The 23,165-nt window shown below is 37.9% G+C and overlaps 1 protein-coding gene across 6 annotated transcripts in view; it reads left to right on the top strand.

Annotated features, from left to right (window-relative positions):
• Positions 1-23,165, top strand: part of LOC124171866 (protein ST7 homolog) — a 176,950-nt gene that overhangs the window by 77,438 nt on the left and 76,347 nt on the right. For all 6 annotated transcript variants that reach the window (XR_006867992.1, XM_046551225.1, XM_046551228.1 and 3 more), the window contains exon 8: positions 5,771-5,873. Coding sequence is in view for 5 of the 6 variants with exons in the window: in XM_046551225.1 (XP_046407181.1) it covers positions 5,771-5,873 (103 nt within the window). In the remaining variant the exon portion in view is untranslated. The remainder of the gene's footprint in view (positions 1-5,770; positions 5,874-23,165) is intronic.

Below are 23,165 nucleotides of genomic sequence, written 5' to 3'. Positions count from 1 at the left end.
AGAGTGGTTTTCATTTTTAATGAGGAAGTTGATCAGTATAAGCAATGAAGAAATTAACATTTTGGTGCACACTAGCCCTTGCTAGTGTAGTCGTCGTATCTCCCTGTTTGAAATGACACTGCTGAAATACCTTAACCCCATAAAACGCCATTATGATGATAAAAAAATAGTCTCATGTCTATGCTTGTGGCAATTAAAATTAATGAAAAAGTTGACGCCGTATGATCACAATGAAGACAACAAAATATATAGCCATCATGAAGCCCCGAACCCTGGTCCCCTGGATGGTAGCCTTAAACGCTACCACTACCCCACCTGACCCGTCTGCTGAGTGATGTAATATTATGGAACTATAGGCGGCTTGTGAAAAGAACCACATGAAAATTAAGTAATTACAGCCAAACTAAGGCCCATTCAACGGAACTACTACTAGTTCAGGGATGTGTTCACCATGCCGAAGGCCATAAAAAATACGGCATTGAAAATGGCGGAGCAAGGTTGGTGGTCTCCCCTTGTGAGTATGTGAAGCTGAGAGTTTTTTATTTTCCTTAATTTTGCAAGTAAGGCGTACCCCTGATTATCTGGGCTAATGATGGGGAGAAGCAGCACGAATAATCCTCAAGTTCACTTCAATTTCATGTAATTTTCATAATTCATTTAATCAAACACATTTTTATAATTTATGCACATTGCCTGTTATTTTAGATTTCTTTCCAGAATCATTCGCAGCTATCTTTTCCCGACCGTGATCGTTTTAGAGGCGATGACGTGATTGCACTCGCATTCCTATTGCTACATGTAATACCTGGTTTCTGAAAACCGTGCACCCGTGTCTCTGGGAACACAGATTCAAAAAATTAGTTTGCACAAATGTTTTAAAACTGCGGCACAACGTCGGAAATTACACTTTCAGTTACCATTCTGCGTAGTCTTGTCTCGAGCAAGTCTCCTGATCACTGAACGCGATCGTGCACCGTAATGTTTTGATAACATGAACATGGAGCTTCTGTAAAGGTAATGGGTGTGCGATCACCCCATCGCACAGCAGGGGTTATAGGAAACCAGGACTCTTGGCAATTTGTCTACACAGGCAAGTGCCTGCCTATGGCTCATGCTATCTCTACTTCCACTTCCCCCCCTCCCGCTGTCTTCACGTCTACTATTACCTTCCTTTCCAGTTTGACCTTGACTAGTCGCGGTGTAAATATGTCCGAGTGCAGACAAAATCTCTGGTTCCTTTGGGTCATATTCAACGGAATACGAGGCCATGGCAGTAGTTGCGTATTCGCGATATGAAATATACTAATATTGGCCGTAAGCAACATTTTTCTCAATTTGCGACTATTTAACCATTGAGGAATCTTTTAAAATGAACTAAGAGTTTTTTCTCACCGCTGATCGTCGTCTGCAAAAGAGGATTCTAAAGGAAATAACAAGCCCAGCATAGCCTTGCATTAAAAGGCCAATACGCCTGTTTTATTGGGTCCGATAACATTTTTTATAAAGATCATAGAAAGCATCGAAGATGTGTGAAACTCATGCATGGATAGGCCGCCACACAGATAAACCACAATTGGATAATCGGGAGTCTGCTGTACCTATCTAGTCTTTCCTCAGTTTTTTTGGGGGAGCTGTTGTGTTATTACTTTTAAATTACTCAATATGCATATTCAAAGTTTTGTTTAACTAAGGTGCTAACTGGAATCATGCAGTTTATCTTTCTGATATAGGTAGGTGTTCATGCCGATGGAATCTTTTTTGTGAATAATGGGCCTTCATTATTAGAGGCTCTGAAGAACTTAACAGATTTAGGAAATGGGTACTTGGTGTTATTAACCCTTTGAGTGCGGATGGCATAGCATTGATGCCCAGCGTAGGTCCTGCCAACGGGCGGGTGGCATCACATTGATGCCACGCCGGCCTATGTCCTTCAATCGCTCCCTACGCTCCTCCGCTCTGTTCTGTCTACTCTCATGATGGTTTCCCGCACACGCAATGGATTAGGCCACCTGGATATGCCTTCCGTTTTTGAAAAAAGTTCATAATTGTTGAGTAATTTTTTTTTAAACATTTATGGAGTACTATTTAATTTGTAAGATTTTTCGCCATTACAAATAATTTTAATGTGATATTTTCTTTACAATTCTGAATATTTGTACTAAATGTAGCCACATTTGAAGATTATTATTCTCGTTTTAGTCCTACTAAAATTTTTGAAAAGAATATTTAGACATAATCTTCCTTCCATGTCATCGACGAAAAATATTTTCGTATTTCAAAATACGGTCACTTTATACACGCTAAACACAGTTGAATAATCTGTTGCTGCATTTATTATTGTTTAAACTTAATATTTACATAATGCCGTTATAACTCATAAAATTCTTCCATAAAATATTTGCAACTCATTTTCTGAACGATTCTTTCAATTCAATTTCATTACATTGGTTACGGAAAAAGAAATAGATTTTTTTGACTTTTTCTCATTTATTTCGTATGAATTTGTTAAAGTTACTAGGTGGGAATAATTACGACCAGCAATTCGTTATTCACGGGAAATAATGAAGGTTCTAGGAAAACTTTTATATTTTTTTCATTTTGAATGAGAAATTAGAATTGGGGAAATCCTCGGGGAAAAAATGATCGAATTTCGGGGCTCAAATAAAGTCGTTATACGTCACCACGGAATAGACTACAAGTCGCTCTGAGTCGCCTGTTATCTCTAGCATTTTTGCCATTCTTATTAGAAATGCATGCAAGTATTCTGTTGTGTGCATGCCATGGAGAAGGTCAGCTCTTCCTTCTCAGATTTTGCGACTCTCGACATTAGTACAGTCTCTCTTTCGGTCATCTTTCGATTGAGTGCATTTTCACTCCTCTATAAAGATTTTATTTTTTCTAATATTACCGTATGGCCTTTTTCTATTGGACATTTCAGTATTTACATATATATAGCAACTTATTGGAATGTGGGAGAAACCTTTATTTTTAATTTTATTCCTATTTTCAAACCCCAAGGACCGTAATGTATCAGCCTTTGGTGAACTAGGCTTAGAATATCTCCTCGCAATAAAACTACCTCTGGCACAATTTACTCAAGTGTATACATGGAACACTGGATTGGGTCTTCACCGCGAAGGTTTTTTTTTAACTTTGAAGCAATTCACATATTTTACTTTGACCATATAGAGCTATTATAATCAGAAAAGAAAGTCAGAAAAATTTCTATGCTCAAAGAGACAATTATTTTTGGATTATTATACGTTGCCGTTTTATTGGGACATACACGTTTAGACAGATACAAATTTCTTGTACGTCGGTTGTAAATGTTGACGCTCACATCTCTTTCTGACTGCAAAAGAGCAACCTCATCATTCTTGTGTATTTCGTAAGTGTAATGTATTTTATTGAAGTATATGTTATAGGTGTTAACTGAGGTATACGTTGAGGATGCAAGTATGCGGGAGCTGGAGGAAATATTCTCGTCTGAAAGGCTTTGGTCCATATAGCCAATGCGTCTCAACATGCAGTTCTTCAAGGATAACCGAGCATAGGAATCTTATTCGTGGGGAATGGGAGACATTTTTGGTCTGATATACCTAATGTATGACTGTATGAAGTATTGTAAGATGGCCATCCATTCCAGATTATTGGAAAAGGTAGGAAAATATTTTCGATTTTTCTTACCTTCACAGCAATTTTTCCCGGGACCGATTTCAACTAATTTTCCTGGAATTTTGGCTGGAACCCTGGAGTAGATGATCCGATACCAAGAGACCTCTTGCATAAAATTTGACCCCTTTTGAATTCATACACTCAAAGAATGAAAGAAATTTACTATCCGGGTAAAGAACTCTGCTTAACGAGTCCATGTTGCTTTGGCGTCACAAAAACGGCATAAAATTATATATGCTTTCCGAGCCTAATGGCCTCGTGCAAGATGCTATAATTTACACTGGGCCGAAGGATCCTGATGCTGGAGGCAGGGAACATGCAAACAAAGTCGTGCGATAATTAATCGATAGATTTCTTCTCTGTGGTCACAGTTTATACAGTCGGGTAGCCACAATTTTGAAATGGGGGGTCTTTGCCGGAGATTTTGGTGCCCTTCCGGAGGGTGCGGGGGCCAATTTACCCATTTTTGGCGCCTCAACGGGGGTTGTAATCCATAACTCCCTCCCGTGGCTACCCTACTGAGAAAATTATAATACTCTGTTCAAATATGTATTGAGTTACTCAAAAAAGACACCTACACCACTGAAATTCTAAGGAAAAACAGAAGATATAATCCTCCTCACGTCCTAAGAACGACTAAAAAGTGGCGAACCAGTATACCTCTGATGGTGTACGATGTGCAGAAGTTCCAGGACTGTGTTTGAACCCTTTCAGAATTATTAGTTAATTTTTGCAGCATTAACGCAAAATAAAATGCCAAAAAGATAAAATAACTTTCATATGTTTGCATGCAAATCTAAGTTACTAGTAAACTTAAAAATTTAGAAATGTAAAAATTAAAATTCGAAAACTTTTATTTACCCAAAATATGATGCAGGGATAGTGGATGACATCTGAAAAAATATTTATCTTATTTATAATTCAATTCCGCCATCATTTCAGAAATTATTTCATGCTTCTTAGTTGCCACGTAAAAATATGCTGTCCGTCGTTCCTTATGTTTGTGTAATGGGTTGCATAAATATCCGGAGCATATATCACGTGGGTGCGGATGGCATCACTGTGATGCCATGAACAAATTGTTTAATAAATACTCAAATGGATATAAAATCCTTTTTTTATTGAAATTGTATTCATATTTCCGAAAAACAAAGTGAATGCAGTGAAAAAAAATTCTCCGCCAACGTGAAACAGCTCTGAGAAAATGCTACGCAATGAAAGGGTTAATATATATCAACACTTTTATTGGGTTAATTTGATATGTATTCTATTAGGTGTCATAATTTAATTATCTTTTTATTACTGTTCAAAGAGCTCATTGGATGGGATGGCCTAATCCTGATGTTAATTATGTATGGGATTTACAAAAAATAATTTTTAATTGGAGACGGTGAAAGAAAGTTCCTTTTGTCACCACCTCTTATAATCTTGCTCTCTAATCCTCATAAAAATTGCACGTCTGATGAGAAGTTAGGTATTGGAAAGGAAGGAAATGGTTGGAATATTATGATAATTTCACCAGCAATACGAAGTCAAGCTTGAACATTAGTAAAGGTATTGTCAATTCTTTTGGGTTTTCAATGTTTGGCAGGAAAACTGTCCGATTGAAGCTGACTAAAATCTATGAATTACCTCAAAATTTTAATTTTGTTGTCATCAGCTACATGAATAAAAATGGGTTATTCCAAAAAGATGTCGGCTGTTTTTGAAATGAAGTGGTTGAGAGAAGGGATTGAAAAGATTTTCAATATTAAACTTGAGCAGAGAGAGTGAATGGCATGGAATGGGAATTGAATATCTGATGCAAATGGTCGTTCTGAAATGAACCAGTCATTGTTACTCTATGTCAGTGATGAGTAGAGAGATCTGAATCAGTGTACTAACTGGCATTTATATTAATGTAATAAAATTATATTGCTCATAAATCATATAAAAAATATTTTCCCATAATTGTGTGAAGGTGTTTTGTGTTTGGTAATACATATTCATGCAAAAATTTAACAATCATGTGAGACTCTTTGTATCAGTGATATTTCTCATAAAATGACCTTTATCACAAATACAGTGTCTGACATCAAATCTCTTTATTTAACAGATTCTCACCAGATATAGCAAGTAAAAGAGGCTTGACAACATCTGAAATGACAGCTGTGGAAGCAATTCATAGAGCAGTGGAATTTAATCCCCATGTTCCCAAAGTAAGTTTACTTCTCTATTTCTTGGGAGTAAAGTTCCTCAATCAGTTTTGATCTCATATTGTTGGTTGCATGAATGGATAGAAAATAATTAGTTTTTGCGGAAAATACAGGAATTTTTGTCATGAAAAGAAATAGTTCAGCATTTACCATTTCAGTTACGTGTATATTTAATGCTCTCTTTCCTTTATAATCCCAATAGTGAATTTATTTAGGGATTGTGCATCAGATTTTTCATTCCAATCTCTCTTCATGTTGATGATAGGGAATTGTAGTCTTTTTAGGGGTTGTCATGTTTTGATGCTGATTATTGAATTTCAGTGGTAATAAGGGCATGAATTCTAAAGATTCTCGGTTATGAGGACCTCAGGTTTGTGACATTTAGCATTTATAAATACAGTGGAACCTCGATCTGTCGTTTTTCAGGGGGATGGATGAAAAAAACGATGAATGCGGGAAAACAATCGATGCGGGAATGTTTGTCCGGGTTGCCTATGTCCCAGGAAACGATGGATTTTGGAGCGTAATTATGATATTTGTTAAAGGATTCAAAGAAGATTTTAGCCAATTACAGGAATACTAGTACTTTATCGAGACACTTAGGTCATATTGTTGATTCGACTTATCTCTCTTTCTAATATCCTAAATATCCTATCCTTGCTAAAAAAATGTTTGCACTCCACTCGGAATTTTCACTGCGATTATGCATTTCTGTCTGATGTAAAAATTCTTATCCATCAAATGCCATTTCAAGTACAGTCAAACCTCTTTATAACGAAATTCTAGGGACCAAGAAAAATTTTTGTTGTATAGAGGTTTTTGTTATACAGAGGTATCCCTTTTACAGACGTTATGACCCATTTTAATGTACTGAAAAGCTTTGTAGCAAATAAAGGACTGATATCTATTTATAAATTCACTTAAATAAGATATGTTACCTACATAAATATGGTAAAATTTGTCAAATTTACTTTAAAAATGTAAAACTTTGATATGGCCTCATTGGAATAGCAAGAACTTAAAGCGAATCACTAATTGAACTCAGTCATACAATGATTAGACAGGAGCACATTTAGGAACAAGGGTAATTGATATTTTTAGTTATTTATGGCATTAACAAATAACTTTCTTTATTTCACTCACAAAATTAAAGAATTCTTTATAAATAATAATATGTTACAACTTCAGGTAACTCTTAAATTAAAGAAGATATATCCCAGTCTTCCTGGTAACAGCCAGTGATGAGCATTATAAAATATTAAAGATAATATCACAATATGTGGGCATTCCATGAAATTTATGGAATTTGTAAAACTAGAGAAAGCTTAAAAACAAGTAACTGAAATGCTCTTTAGCAGACACAAAACTGTGCAAACAAAAGGATAGTAATTAACAAACAGCAAATTGACTTTTTGCATATAAATAATAACATATCCCACTATCAACATAAATAGAACTTAATAGAATTTAGATGGCTGATGCTCTCAAAATTAAAATAAAACTTATTTAAAGAAATCTGGTAATTTTTTCTGAATGGATCGCTTTCCTTCCAAGGACCATCTCACACAAAGATGCCGCAGTTGATCAAGAGAGACTAAATGCTCAACAGGTATATCTCTCTGGGAAAAAAATTTCTGCAGGGCTTCAATGTATGCAAGGGCCTCATTTGTAGTAATTTCTCTCTCAGGGTTACCTTCATCCTCATCACTCTCAGATGAATCATTTTCCATAACTTCCTGTAAAATATCCTCATCTGTTACTTCAGGAAATACTGGCACGTCCTCATCAGCAGATATAAAATCATCTGCAGTCACATCAGTTTGCACTCCTGCTCTCAAAATATACTCCTCCCAGACTGCATCAATGCCAATGTGATTACTGCTTATACTGGGACCTGCTTCAGTTTCTTCTTCTTTATTGAAGTCAAAGCCTGCCTTTCTCCAACAGTTCCTTATTGTTTGTGGAGTCACACTCCACCAGCCACCAGTAGCCATTTCAATCCCTTGTTTTAAGTTAATAAAATAAGGGTTGTCCATTTTCCTCTCAATATTAATTATGATTCGATGCAGCATCCTTGATCTGTAATTCGATTTAAAAGATCGAATAATACCCATATCTGAAGGTTGCAGGCAGGAAGTGCAGTTCGGAGGGAAGAAATACAACTTCACATTTGTAAGCCTATTTATATCACAAGAGTTGTGAGCCGAACAGTTGTCTAATAAAAGAGCAATCTTTCTCTTTTGTGCTCTCATTTTCACGTCAATTTCTAAAACCCACTGCTGAAATAATTCAGAAGTCATCCATGCTTTTTTATTCGCCTTGTAATCTGCTGGTAAACTTCTAATGTTTTTAAAGCAACGTGGGTTTCTCGCCTTTCCAATCACTAAGGGTCGTAGCATCTCAGTCCCATCTGCATTACAGCAGAGAAGGACAGTGATGCGATCTTTTGCCTTTTTCCCACCTTTACATTTATCTGTTTTTACAGCCATTGTCCTCTCAGGTAGCAGCCGATACATTAAAGCCGTCTCGTCGGCGTTGAATATATTTTTCGGGGGAAAACTCGCCATAATCTCCTTTAATTTTCCACTCTGCCACTGAGCAATGGCATCTGCCGGTGCAGACATCTCTTCTCCTGATATTCCCTTGCACAAAATATTGTGGCGAGTGCGAAACTTTTCAAGCCAGCCTTGTGATGCGCAAAATCCGTCTTCACCTAAAGTCACGGCCAATAGGGAAGTGCACTAGTGTTTCAAATGCACCAAACACATTTTTTAAATTAGAGTTCAGAATAACATAATGTCGTAAAACCACAGTTTAAATCCTAATAGTGAATAGTTGATTCGAGATGACCGTCTGAAATATGGAAAAATTCAAAGGCCGCGAAAACGGGTGTCCATGTTGAATATTGGCCGTGACGTCACAAGGCAGTAGCAGAAGGCAGCTTCTACACCGTTTAGTTCTACCACTATTATTGCATAGAAAAATTACAGAATTTGAGGGTATCCGTTTTTTGCTGTCATAAAATATCTTCAGATTATATATGTGGCTGCTTCTCTTTTGAGTAAACGACTTCATCATTGCGTAATATATTAATATTCATTTACGTGTCAACTTCAAGTTTGGAAAGAGTAGTACGAATAGCACATTGAATCTTTAATAAATGCATGATGGCATTTATTTTTCGCTGGGTATATTTTGGCACAATGCCGTTTATCATGCCAAAACTTTTTTTGTAAGAACCGAGTCAAACTAATAAACCTATTTCAGACGTTTGCTGCAAGACTTATTCGTTGCGTATGTATTCACGCCGGCCGGAACGTTCGCCCTTCGCTACTAGAATCATGGGATGTTAGCCTTATTTCCGAGCTGGCTGGTTGTTGCAATGGTTCGCTGTCCAGGATGGGTTCAAGAAAAGATAATCTTGGTTAGGAGAAGGAAAATTCCAACGATTTATAAATGGTATACCAAACTATGATGTATTTATGGCTACTGAATTTTTTAATAAGGAGGACAGGTTCAACGCTCCATAGAAATGCGAGACGTTAAGGCTAACAAGGGGAGACCGCGTACCTTGCTGCATCTTTTTCAATTAGGGCGTTAATTAGGTTGTAATTAATTAATTTTCATGCATTACTTTTTACAAGTTATATATATAAATTCAAAATATTCTTAACTTCCTAAAGGGTCGGTTGGGGCAGTGGTAGAGTGCACGAGTCAAAGGAAGGATGTAACCCGAAGGATCGTGGTTCAAGTCTACGTCATGGCATTATTTTTTGTTGCCTTCATTGTGATCATACGGCGTCTAGTTTATCATTAATTATAATTGCAACTATCATTGACATGATACAATTTTTTTTATCGTCATTATGGCGTTTAGGTATTTTAGCAGTGTCATTACAAACGCCGAGATACGATGACTACAAGGGTTGGTGTGCGCTAAAATGTTAATTTTTTCTTTGCTTATACTGACCAACTTCCACATTAAAAATGAAAACCACTCTTGCAAGAGCACATGCCATTAAAGGCTCGTGGCAAGCAACAATATGCGTACAGGCATAATTAATAAGAACACAAAGCGAATATAAAATGCCATATATCTCGAACACTTGTAATTCACATTACTCCAAAGGGAGTTTACTTACTCAGTACATACCTCAGTACCTACCAGTTTACCTCAGTAGATGTGCTAAAAGAACCATTCTGAAATATAATTTCAACTAACAAATAGGATGAAATAAAAGTTGATAACCCTGGACCGGGCGCGCTGGCGTATAAAATACGTCAATCTTTGAAAACCAAGGATTTTGACATTGTACGTACATTCTGGGCTATAATGGTCTCGTATATTCTTACAATGTACTTTGACTGCCTATATTGCGAGTTCAAAGTCCGAGGTATTGTAGCTAATTTTTTAGATCAGCAAGATGAACCCGTCACCAGTGGAGTACAAATTACGCCGCGCGACCTGCCGTGTACCTTTATATCTGTATCACCTATAAATGTACTAATTTCAACAAATAAAGATTAACTTTAACAAAAATCGTTTGTTATCATATATGCACATATCATGGGCAAAGTACGCATTTTGCCCGGTCGTGTAAAAAAACAGTCGCGCCATAATTCTTTAACCAAACTACTTTCAGTTTATAAATTACGTAGGTCTACGCGGAAGATGCTATATTTTGACTCAACACACTTTCTGATGTGACTGAGGTACCTATTAAGTATATTATTATAATATAAATATCAATTTGATCTTACAATACCTTCAAATGATCTTCAAAACAGAATATCATCGATAGGTAAGAGTCAGGAGCAGCCTTGAACCATTTATTCCGTATAGCTTGTGCTTAAGGCACGGGAATGAATATCTTCTCCAGGCTTTTGTTTCGACGTCGAGATGAAATTTGGAACAAAAAATCATTTATAATTCTATTTTGAATTCATGTTTTCGGTACTAGACGACATTTTTAGGAAGCAAACTCCACCGATTCCCGGAAACTCTCGCCGCGCTAAAGAAGGCGACGGAATACAGCGATACTCCACTGGTGACTACTGCCTTGTGACGTCACATCTCAATCAAGATGGAGGCACTGTGTTTCAGCGCAACATGAAATTTTCCGACTTTCAAAACGTTTTATAGTGCATACCCCAGATGCAGAAAATAAAAGTGACCATACTAATGTTTCTTTTTTAGGCTAAACTTTCAAATTCAGCAATAAAAAAAAATTAGTGCACTTCCCTATTGCTTGGCTTTCTGGCAAATTAGAGTTCCAGTGACAGGGATATTCAAACTTCGTATTTGTAAAAACCATTTAAATGTTGCTTCATCAACCTTGTCATAAGTTGCGGCCCGTAATCGCTTCCTCGTGGGATTCACAGCGTTGAACATGGTGCTTTTTTCTATTTTGTTTCTCTTTTTTAAAATTGTTGTCAATGAAGACAGCGGTATGTCGTACTTCTTGGCCACGTCCAATTTCTTCATTCCCGTGTCAATGTCTTTTAAAATGGCAATTTTCTGCTCGAGAGTGAATTGCTTTCTTTTTGGTGGCATTCTGTGAAGTCCCTACGAGTTGGAGTAAGATTTAATAAAGATCCCCAAAATTAACCATAAAACACATTCTGATGGACTGCTAATGGTACCTTTTAACTTTTCGCTCACTACTACGAAGATTCTGAGACTTGACAATATATTTAACGTCACTTTTGAAAGAGTTATTGCTTCCGAGGACTTTCATCTGCTAACTCGGCGTGTGAAACTTCGCAGAAATAGCCAATATCGTCAGTAATCGATAGGTCGATAGTTTCCGTCGATACCTATATAATTGATCCTCTGCATGACGGTCGTCATGTGAAAACGAAATGCAGACGATGATAAAATGAAAGATGTAGGTAATAGTGCTTTGTTAGCGACAATGATCAATCAACACAACCTTTAATCACATCCAAATTATTAATCATATTTCAAGGAAACAAATTCATGGATTCAGCGATGAGGAAAAAATTGAAATATGTACTCCCTTCTAAAAAAAATTAATGCGTCTATCTCGAGCGCAAATGATATCAATGAAATGGAGGATACGTAATCACAAATTTCATTATTTCGCTCTAAAGAGGTAAAATAATTGACTCGGGGCCAAAAGTTTATTTCGTTCTAGAGAAATTTTTGCTGTACAGAGGTTCGTTGTACAGAGGATGAAAATACACATAACTTATGGGAAGAAAATCGGGACCGTAACTTTTTTTCGCTGTATAGAGAACTTGTCTTCTACAGAGGTTCGTTCTAAAGAGGTTTGACTGTACACGTTTTTACGAGAGAAATGTGCGTGTTATGCCTCAAACAATTGATTTCGCCGTCGCAGTGATTGGTTATGAGATGGATCGAGAAGGCCAAAATAGTTTATTATTTGAAATGTTCCTTTCTAGCAATTAAATTTTTAATATGATTGAGGCAATGCTGCGTTAATCGTCAGCGGTACGCCCACCTAATCCTCGGCTTCATCCCACTTCTTGTTTTCACCAGGGATCTCGCTCTACCCCCACCACTGCTGTCATGTGCTACCGGACATACCGAGGCGTTCTGCAATATTCACGTATCTCTAGCCCGGATTCTTTTCTTCATCATTAATTATTTTCAGTCCATCTTTTAAAGTTCTCACTTGTGTCTTCAGAAGGGCCATGGTCCGAAGACGAATAAGAATAAAACTAATAAAAATGAAACCGGACTCCATTGAACCCACATGGAAAACACTCGCTAGTTTTAGGTCAACGCACCCCGGAAAGTACGGAACCACTTGTACGAGGTGAAGTTCGGCACTAATGCTATCGCAAACGGCGTAGGCAGAGCTTATTGCAGAGGGTGAAGCATGACCATATGACTGCGCAATTAAATTTTTTATCATATAGAGAAGGCAACTTACCCACTCATTTCTAACAATAAGTAGCGTAGCTCTAGATGAGCAGATGAATTCAGATTGCTAGTGGAGAGAAACAAAATATCCTGAGAAGACATCGCTTTGTTAGCAACTCAGACAAGTGAGACTTGTAGCATAACTCGTAAATTGTAACCAGACGCCCTGTTTTTGAAAAAAAATCGCATCAACTGCCGTGAAGCTCACTATCAGCTGTGAGGATATTGATATTCGCCAGAAATCACCATCTTATTATTCCAACTATTTCCTTGCTTAAAATGGTTAAATAACGTTAGAAATACGTCATGTTTGGTATCATTCTTTACGGAATTACGTGCACATCACTAATATCTCAATATAATGAAAGTATAATACCAATTGCCGAAATTCATTTTTAGACACCTTTTGGGCTAATTGGTGATTCATGCAGCATTTGACCTCCACCTATGAAGCGAGTCAGCTAAAAAAAAAGTCAGCGGTCCAGAAAGGGGGAGGCGTGAAAAAGGTTTATTTTGTTCTCGAGTAACTTGATATTTTCTTTCGAAGCTAAAGTCGTCGTAATACGATCCCTGCTCAAGCTGGGACCTTTTTTTATTTCGGAGAAGAAGAAAGCTTCAACCGGGGGGAGGCGAGTGCTGAATGGAGGGGGATACCGGATCTTGGGAACTGCGCTGATGTAACTATCCCACGGCACTCTGCTTCTCCCTATCGCATTTCAATCTCCTGGGGAAGATTCAAACTGTGTCTGTTGTTATGAGCCATAAATAACACGTTGTAAACACTTCGTCTCATTTTTATCAAACGATGAATGTGGGAAAATTATTCGAGGGGACCGCGATCTTCAAACGATTTATGCGGGAAAACAATACTTCGGGGGACGATAGATGCGGGAAAAAATTACATTGTCTTTATGGAACTTAATTTGGGACCAGGAGCGGCGAACGATGAATGCGGGAAAACCATCAATGCGGGAACGATAAATCGGGGTTCCACTGTATATACTGCTCAAGAAAGTTAGGAATTGATTTTTTATTTTTATTTATTTTATGCCAAAACCCTGTGCTGAAAAATGTTTTGATGACGCCATTTTTCACTGGAACGTGAAGAAACACCATGCTTAATTTCTGGAGAACCAAAAAGATTTCCCAGTTTCATTTTATGTCAGATATCATTCTTCTTTATTTTTAGCATGCCATGATGCATGGGGTAAATTTAAGATGCAAGTGGTGACACTCTAAAGAGGGTTTTATGCTTGTTCAAATTTTTTAATTCAGCGGTCATCAAGATTGAGTTGCGAAGGTGGAACCATTGGTGCAACCATTGGGAAGCCTAAGTGGGTGGAGTGAGGACTGAGCGTTGGAGGGGAACGCGGATCACTTGAGGAGAGTAAACATGCTGATAAGAAATTATGTCAGCTTTCAGGAGAAAGGTCGGTGGTGGGAAGAGATGTTTTATCCTCAGGCAGCATTCCTTCCTCAGTCTTTGTCGACCCTCGTCGATGCTCGTCAAAATGTATGGTGGTGTGTACACTATGAGTGAAGTGGCAGATTCCTCAAAAGTTAACTCCTCATTTCCAATTGGAGCCACAATTATTTTTCATCAGTTGATCGCTAGAGTTCATGAGTATTATGTGAAGTAATTGCACTAATTTTACCAATGTAATTAAATTGTTCATTGTTTGTTGGATTCTGCTCATAATAAGTAACATTCTACAGCTGTCGATTGATACATGTGGTGCTAGATGGAAAGCATAAACTGAGATAAGGTGTGTGCAGTCTATTGAGGGTTATTACCACAAATCAAATTGAATTGATTTTGCCTAAGGCAAAAGTTCATGGTAAAAAGATATCTTGAATCATATGGCTTGTGTGCCTCATTTTTGTGGGAACTGAATTTCTTGTTGCAAATAAGGTAATTTTCATTTAAGGTTCATTGTGAGTTAATTAGAAATGTAAGTTAATTCCATTTGTGCCTATTTAAATGTAGGTCAAAAACAGATGGAAGGCAGGGAAGTTCCTCCCTTATTGACGTATTTTTACTAGAGATGGGTCGAATAGCAGATTTCTCGAACTCTAATATCGAATTCGAACGTTAAATCATTGCTCGAATATTCGAATACCTCGAGTACTAAATGATGAATGCTGGAATGTTTGACTCGGTTGCCTATGCAGCAGGCAACACAAGATTTTGGGGAGTAATTTTGATTTCCTTCAAAGGATTCGAACAGGAATTTAGCTGATTAATGGAAAATTTTAATTTTATGGAAACAATTGGGCATAAAATTAATTCAACTAGCATCGCTTTAACCCCACTCCTGCCGCCAAGTGCTAGCTGACAATCTGAGGCATTTTGTAAAATACAAGCTCTTCTCCACCGGATTTTCTTCAATTATTTTCAGTCCATCTTTGGAAGTTCTCACGAGATAAGAAGATGAATTGGAATTGCTATCAGGGAGAAACCAAATATCCTGAGAAAGTATCCCTTCGTCTGGGACTGTAACAATAAAGATTTATAGCGCCACTCATAAATTGTAACTTGATATATGTTTTCGGAAAAAAATACCACATCAACTTCGGAGAAGCGCTGCTGCTCATATCGAGTCTCGCCAGAATGCCAAGCCTCCGTCCTATTTTGACATTTATTTCCTCGCATAAAATGCTTAAATAAAGTCAGAAATGCATCGCGTTTGGTCTTGTTCTTTTTTAAATTACGCGCACATTACTAATATTTCAATCCAATAAAGGTGTAATAATAATTGCCGAAAGTCATTGTTAGACACCTTTCGGGCTAGTAGATGACTCATGCAGCAGTTGACCTCCAGAAAGGGGGAAATTCAAAGCAGGTAGGTAGAAAAAGGTCAGTGGGTGAGAAAAGGGGGTGGGCACGAGACACGTTTTTATATTTCTCGCATAACTTGATATTTTTTTCGAAGCTAAGGTCTTCGTAATATGATCCCTGCACGAGCTGGGACCTTTTTTTATTTCGGAGAAGAGGAAAGCCTCAGAGGGGGATAGCGGATCGTGGGAAATGCGCCGATGTTACTATCCCACGGCACTGGAGTTTCCTGGTGGGGGAAACCGGGGATTTTCGGATTTTTTCACCCGGATCAATTTAGGTTCCCCACGTCGAACTCTATTCACTGCTCTGATCCGCGAATTTGATGTAGTTCGTCAACTTGCCTATAACGGCGCTGGATGCACTAAAAGACTAGAGTTCTGTACATTTTTCCGAGTCAGCTACCAAAGACGTGCGTGCGACAGTGTACGATGCGAAATTCAAAGTATTCGAGGCGGTACTTTTTGCATAACTATTCGAGACCTCGAATATCGAATACTTTCTAGTATTCAAGGTATTCGAGTATTCGCGGATACTATTCGCACATCTCTAATTTTTACAATGCTCCTGTTAGCACTTCTTCTCATAATCATCTCGCTGTTGCATTGGTACCTCAGAGGTGAACATGGAAATGATCGCACGGGGTTTTTCGTAAGTCTCTGGTTTGCGTGCTAAATTTGCTGCCTCGATAGGAAATCCTGCAGCATTTATACTTCATACAGTAGTCACTTATCAAAATTAAAGAAAAACATAGTTTTGAATGGCAAAAGCTGGTTAATAGTCAACCCTAGTCAACATCTGTCTTGCTGAGTAATTTCCATTATGCTAAGGGTCTGATTTTTCAAAAATCATCTTCTGACGCTATTAAAAGGATTATTGCAATTGAAAATTATATTAGTGTTAAAACCTGCTGTATCAATAATTCAAATGTGTATTCATCATTGGACTAAATGGCGGATAGAAGGAATCGGAAATGCTTATAATTGAAGTGCGCTTAAAAATTCTCTAATCCGGTAAATTAAACAGCAAACCTACAGCACAGAAACTATACTATGCGGTAATTTGCCGTGGGCGTGCTTGAAAGAAGATTTCCCCTATGCTTCCACTAAGCATTACTGAAGGCGAATATTTACACCCCTCAAAAGAAAGGTGTAGGGGAAGGAGCATGCTCCCTCCGTCTTTCTATGAACAAGGGAGGGGGGAACACAGCCTTGCATGTCGCATTGTTGCCTTGCAAGCGAACGGGCGAGCTATGTGATATGTATATGCAGTTTAAGTTACTAGTAGTTTCCAGTCTGTCTTGTTTTGTTTGAATGTGCTCATACTATGGTTATTTCTTTGGAAGTTGTGCTGTTTTAATGTTGAATATTGGTAGCCTTGTTGTAACTAGAAAGCTATTGATAGTCAATCGATTAGATCTTAAAGAAATTAATTACTGTCGGAAAAGCTTTGCATTAGGTCATTATTATTATTATTATCATTCTTTTTTGAACCTCGTGCACATCATCCAATTTTCGAAAGCTATCAAAACATCTTTGAACCCAGTGGTGACTCACCTAGCATTTGACCTCCAGAAACTGGGAGAATTGAAGCTATCAGGCGGAAAAATATCAGTTGGTAAGATAGGGTAGGGATGAAAGACCTTGTCGTTGATCCAGTGTAACTTGATATTTTCCTTCGAAGCTAATGATTTATGGTCTGAGTGGTATTAGAAAGGGAAAAAAATCAGAGGCATTGGCTGATGGAGGGCCAAGGTTGGTTTTGTGAAATCTACGTCATAGTTATTTTTGACATGGTTATTATCCTACAGTGCTGAGATTCCCCCGATTGCTGTTCAATCTCTTGGGGAGATTCACATTATGTGCCTGTCGTATTTTGCCTTATAATTTTCCATGGCTGAAATTCTGTTGCATAACTCGTATGAGAGCTTTTAAACAAATTGGTTCATGAGTAAGACAACCATTCCAGTGCAATAGCGCCTGTGAATAGAGGATTGGAGTTCTTTCCACTCCCTCTTATGGAACGCTGCATTCACAAAAGCATTAATTTAAAATTTCGGATCCAGATTCAATTTCTTCAGTGAACTTGAATCCTAACGGCCGTATTCATAGATTTCCGCTAAAACACGCTAGTAGGGCGACTAACTTAGTCGGCTACTAAGACCTTTAAGTCGCCTACTAAGATATGGTATTCATGGATTCTATCAAGTGAGCTACTAACTTAGTATGCTACTAGCCAGCTCGGCAGCCGATACTCGGTAGCGATTTGACTTCAACCCGCTAGGCTACGCTTGACAACACTGCATCCGACTCCTCCGCGGCGCGGAAAATTCGTAAAACCATCAAAGAAAAGAAATTGATTCAGCAAAATGCATTGAAATTTTTACTTCATAATGGATGATTCGATGTGATATCGCATCGCAGACATATGTTTTGATTGCTCTACACAAAAATTATGCAATACCATTGGGAAAGGGTAGATTTATGAGTAATACCGAAGCATTTGTATGCTTTAGATGCAGTTATTGTTGTACAAACGGCCGTGTATTCATTGATCATTAAAATTGCATATTTTTTACACTTACGATATTTGTTTCCATTAGTGTATGCGTGATTGGTATGGAAAAACATGACTAGCAACGTCAATATTATACACATTTGTATTCGGAAAGCGGAGATACACCTCCATATTGGAGTGGAAATGAAAAGTTTTGCAATGCAGAAATGAATCCTTAAGAAAATAACGTTAAGATAAATGTGTGAATGATACAAATTTATTACGTTACAAACACCTACGTGCGAGCAATTAGTAACATGTGTTTGCAAATCCTAAAATGTTAGTCAAGGAAACAACAATCTGCTTCGCTACATTTAAATATTTCAAATATTGACAGAGTGCAGAAATATACGCCATATAGTTTACTAGAGGTGGTTAATGTAAAAACAAAGCGTAATTAACGTAACTTGTTTTACTTATTTATTGCTGATCATATCACAAATAGCACTACAACGCAGACAACATTTCACTTCACATTTCACGAGCTATCGTTATGACACTTATAATCTGTACATTCCGAATCAACTGGTTCAATGAAAAGCTTGACTCACACTTAATTCAAAACACCTTAACGTAACTCTAGTAAACCTTGATAAACAGTTTTCCAATCACTCTGCACACACCAAAAGAATTTGCACTCGTTGACGTTCGAAAGAATGGGGAACTTGCATGATTTTTTTTTATTTCATAGGCGGACAGAAAATTATTTTCTGAATACAGAAAAGAAAACCGCATGTAAATCTGAGTTTTCCTTCGCGAGTTATTTAATGATAAATATAACGAATTTTAAAGCACGGGAAAAACTCCCTCACCCCCCAAGCCACTGCCGACGAAGCCTCGATGACGTCAAAGGTGCCTAAACATCACGCGAAGCTATTGTTGTGATTGTTTGTAATAGTTGCCAGCAGTTGTGAGAGCTTCGTTTGTTAGACGTGTTGATTATTTTATATTTAAAGATAAATATCCGACGATAGAGGCTTGGAAGCCCTCGTATTTTGCATTATTTATAATATTAATATCTGAGTAAGGGCATAAAATATAAAACTGGAGCAGTTAAACCAAATATTTGATAATACCTAAATAACATCGTTGTAGGAGTCTGAGCCACGGCCATTGGAAGGGGGATACGTCAATTGTAAGTTGATGTTATCGACGGCATATCATTCATTTAAGTATGTAATTAGAACGATTTTGATGTTTACTAATGTCCGCTTAGCTTTTATATATAATAACTTCATCCGTTTATTCGTAGGTACCGGAGAATTCGTCGTTTAGGACTGTCTGTGCTTATATTATGTGGTGAATTCCAGTCAATGCAACTTTTGCTCGCTGATTGGAGACATCTGGGAACATTTTTGTGCCAAAATAGTGTTATTTTTAACGTGACATCTCCCGTTAAGCTACTGCTAATAATCACAGTGCCAGTGGTTGTAATGCACAAAGTTTGACAAGGTTGAAAAATATCGGCCAAGAGTTATCAGTGTTCCATCGTGATTGAATTGTAAAAAGTGCTATTACGCTATCGATAAATGTCTAACAGTAGTGTAAAAATTGTCAGTGGCGTGCTAATCTCCGTTGTTCACCGTAGATATGACATTTCATGATCAGGCTATTGAAATAAAAACTGGGTGTGAAGTTTGTTATTCCATTATTTTAACGAATAGTAGTGAGAAATGTCACTTGTGTGGGCTAATTTAAGGGTTTAAATCAGTGAATAAATAGTTCTATTCATCATAACGAGTTCTGTTATTGTAAGTTGTACGTGATGAATATAAGAATGTGATAGTGACATCCAGTTTTTGATAAGAGTATTTGCCTATTTCCCACTATATTTTTATGGTATATGCTAGTATATTGTTTATGGATTTACCTATATCATTGAAATAGGTTGTAGCTTGAGTGTGTTGGCAGCGGAACCGATTCGCGATCCCACATGTGGATTGTGTGCAGACTGTTTTGCTGTGAATTCGTACCGTAGGACGGATAGGACTACCTTCTCCGTTAATCCGGCGTTGCCAAATTCAACAGCACAGCTTACTCTAATGTCAACAGCACAGCTTACGATCGTTATCCTCCAGTATTACAAGTTTCTTTTACAACTCGATTTGCCGCCGACGTATAGCAATAATTTGTCTTAACAAATTCCATGAGGGTCGTAGCATCAATTTTTGGTGTCCTAAAAAAAGGCTGGTGTCCTAACACCCCATGCCACACGCCTTTTAGGCGGCTTGCGGGGTATTATGTTGACGTAGATGAATTTCAGGTGTACTATTCGAACTAGTGGCAACGTTATCATCCATTTTTCTGATAACCAAAACACACGAAGGGAAACGCTTGTACTTCATCATCCCGATGCCGCATTATTAATATCCCAAGTAATAATCTAGGCACAATAGCAATAGGAAAACTTGCCCAAGAATAACAGAACAAAATAAAGTGACGATGAGCGGCTAAATACTCCCTCAAAACAAATTTTACACCATGCGCTCAGCGTATTTCCCTACTCCCTACGGTTGTTTAGGCACCTATGACGTCACGCCTGGCCTCGGCAACGCTCGGGTGTCTTCGTGCAGTGGTCGGCTCAGAGAAATTTTTCTCGATTTTAAATGCAATTTTTTTATTTCTTTTCATGTTGAATGGAGAAACTGAAGGTATTTTTGCGACCTAATGTATCCATTTGACTTATTCAAAATAGTTTTTAGAGCAATCTACGACCCATGCAAGTTCCTCATTCTTCACATCTCACTTCCCACTCATCACTAATGATTTAGAATCAGTTGATGTTATTTCACATTACCATTACGTAGACTTTGAGATAAATAGGCTGAAACAAATTTCTAAACCAGGAATTGTAACATCAACAAACTTCCAATCTCACTCTCCACTATCACTCGTACCGTAACCAAAACAAAAACAACAGTGCAACGAAATACGCGAAATGTAAACACTGGCGAAAGCTCATGATGAAGTGACTAGAATAAGTAATAAAATCAAACACAACTTATAAGCGTACAAACGAATGAAAATTTATAAGCGTTTGCTGTATCCCTAAAGAACAACTGCTTCAAATATGAAACATATATTCCCTTCGCAACAGCTAGTAGATACCTTTGATCGGAATGATTAAACCAGTATGCAAGAAATAAATAATTTTGTCGAAGCTCATACACTCACAAATCACTTCACTCTTTACATCATCGTCTATATGCCATCAATTCACTTAGGGGCGCATTGAATGCACAAATTGTGTTCACTTACACTAGAGGCACAAGTTCACTGCAAGTCGTAGCTTCCTCGCAGCTACAAAAACTTTCAATTCCTGTCAACAATTACACTACATACGTTGCCTGCCTTACTTGAAGAATCGATTCTCGTATTCCATTTTGGCACAAATGCGTAAAAACTCTCTGACAGTATACAAATAAAACCGGAGTTCGATCATCCACAATGGTCCACCATATTTAGTAGCTCCCTTAGACAAGGCCGGAGGGCGACTAAGAGCCAGCTACTAAGATAGTAGCATACTAAGCTTAGTAGCTGTGAGTGAAAAGAAAAATTACTTCTGTGAATACGTCAACTACTTAGGTGGAGATGGGAAAAAGAGAAAGGTACGAAAAAACAGTTGTCTGCCAATGGCTATAGCTCAGTTGTATAGTGGAGAGGGGGAGAGGTTATAGGCCTTCTGAGTGAGTTAAATTTTGTGCAAGTTTTCGGCAGCAAAAATCTCCAGGTGAGCAAATTTTTTGATTCAACCAGTCTGCTTTGCTGGACCCTCACCAATGGTGTCGCCACTTGTTTCTCATTATCCTCAAGGTCGGTAAAAGCCAGGTCGTGTCACGCACTTGACCAATGTAATCCGCCATCTTGATTCTCAAGCGCGGCGGGAATTCAAATTTTACGTGCATTTAAACGGGAGACATAGGTAAAAGGGAACACGGTTATCTCACAACGTAATCGATGCAGGGACATGAAATTTTTTTTTATAAATAGTTAATAAAATGGAAATTTATGATACGTCTGTATTTTGAGTCTATGGTCCACGGTTCGACTCTAGAAAAATTGTCAAATCATGGGAAAAATAAATTTCGCACTGCAGCGCTCTGGATGCATGGGTTGTAAGGCACCATGTCTTGCTTCCTTATTTAGGAAGTCTGGTACATGAATTTTTCCATGGTCATAGATAATTATAATATACTTGCGAACACGGGCAGTTTTTGACACTGAAGACATCGGTTCGACTCTAGAAAAATTGTCAACTCACGGGAAAAATAAATTTCGCACTGCAGCGCTCTGGATGCATGGGTTGTAAGGCACCATGTCTTGCTTCCTTATTTAGGAAGTCTGGTACATGAATTTTTCCATGGTCATAGATAATTATAATATACTTGCGAACACGGGCAGTTTTTGACACTGAAGACCTCGGTTCGACTCTAGAAAAATTGTCAACTCACGGGAAAAATAAATTTCGCACTGCAGCGCTCTGGATGCATGGGTTGTAAGGCACCATGTCTTGCTTCCTTATTTAGGAAGTCTGGTACATGAATTTTTCCATGGTCATAGATAATTATAATATACTTGCGAACACGGGCAGTTTTTGACACTGAAGACATCGGTTCGACTCTAGAAAAATTGTCAACTCACGGGAAAAATAAATTTCGCACTGCAGCGCTCTGGATGCATGGGTTGTAAGGCACCATGTCTTGCTTCCTTATTTAGGAAGTCTGGTACATGAATTTTTCCATGGTCATAGATAATTATAATATACTTGCGAACACGGGCAGTTTTTGACACTGAAGACCTCGGTTCGACTCTAGAAAAATTGTCAACTCACGGGAAAAATAAATTTCGCACTGCAGCGCTCTGGATGCATGGGTTGTAAGGCACCATGTCTTTCTTCCTTATTTAGGAAGTCTGGTACATGACATTTTCCATGGTCATAGATAATTATAATATACTTGCGAACACGGGCAGTTTTTGACACTGAAGACCTCGG

This window comes from Ischnura elegans, chromosome X, assembly GCF_921293095.1.
Source record: "Ischnura elegans chromosome X, ioIscEleg1.1, whole genome shotgun sequence".
Taxonomy (NCBI): Eukaryota; Metazoa; Arthropoda; class Insecta; order Odonata; family Coenagrionidae; genus Ischnura; species Ischnura elegans.
Note: the sequence above shows the minus strand (reverse complement) of the source record. Positions and strands in the feature narration are given on the sequence as shown.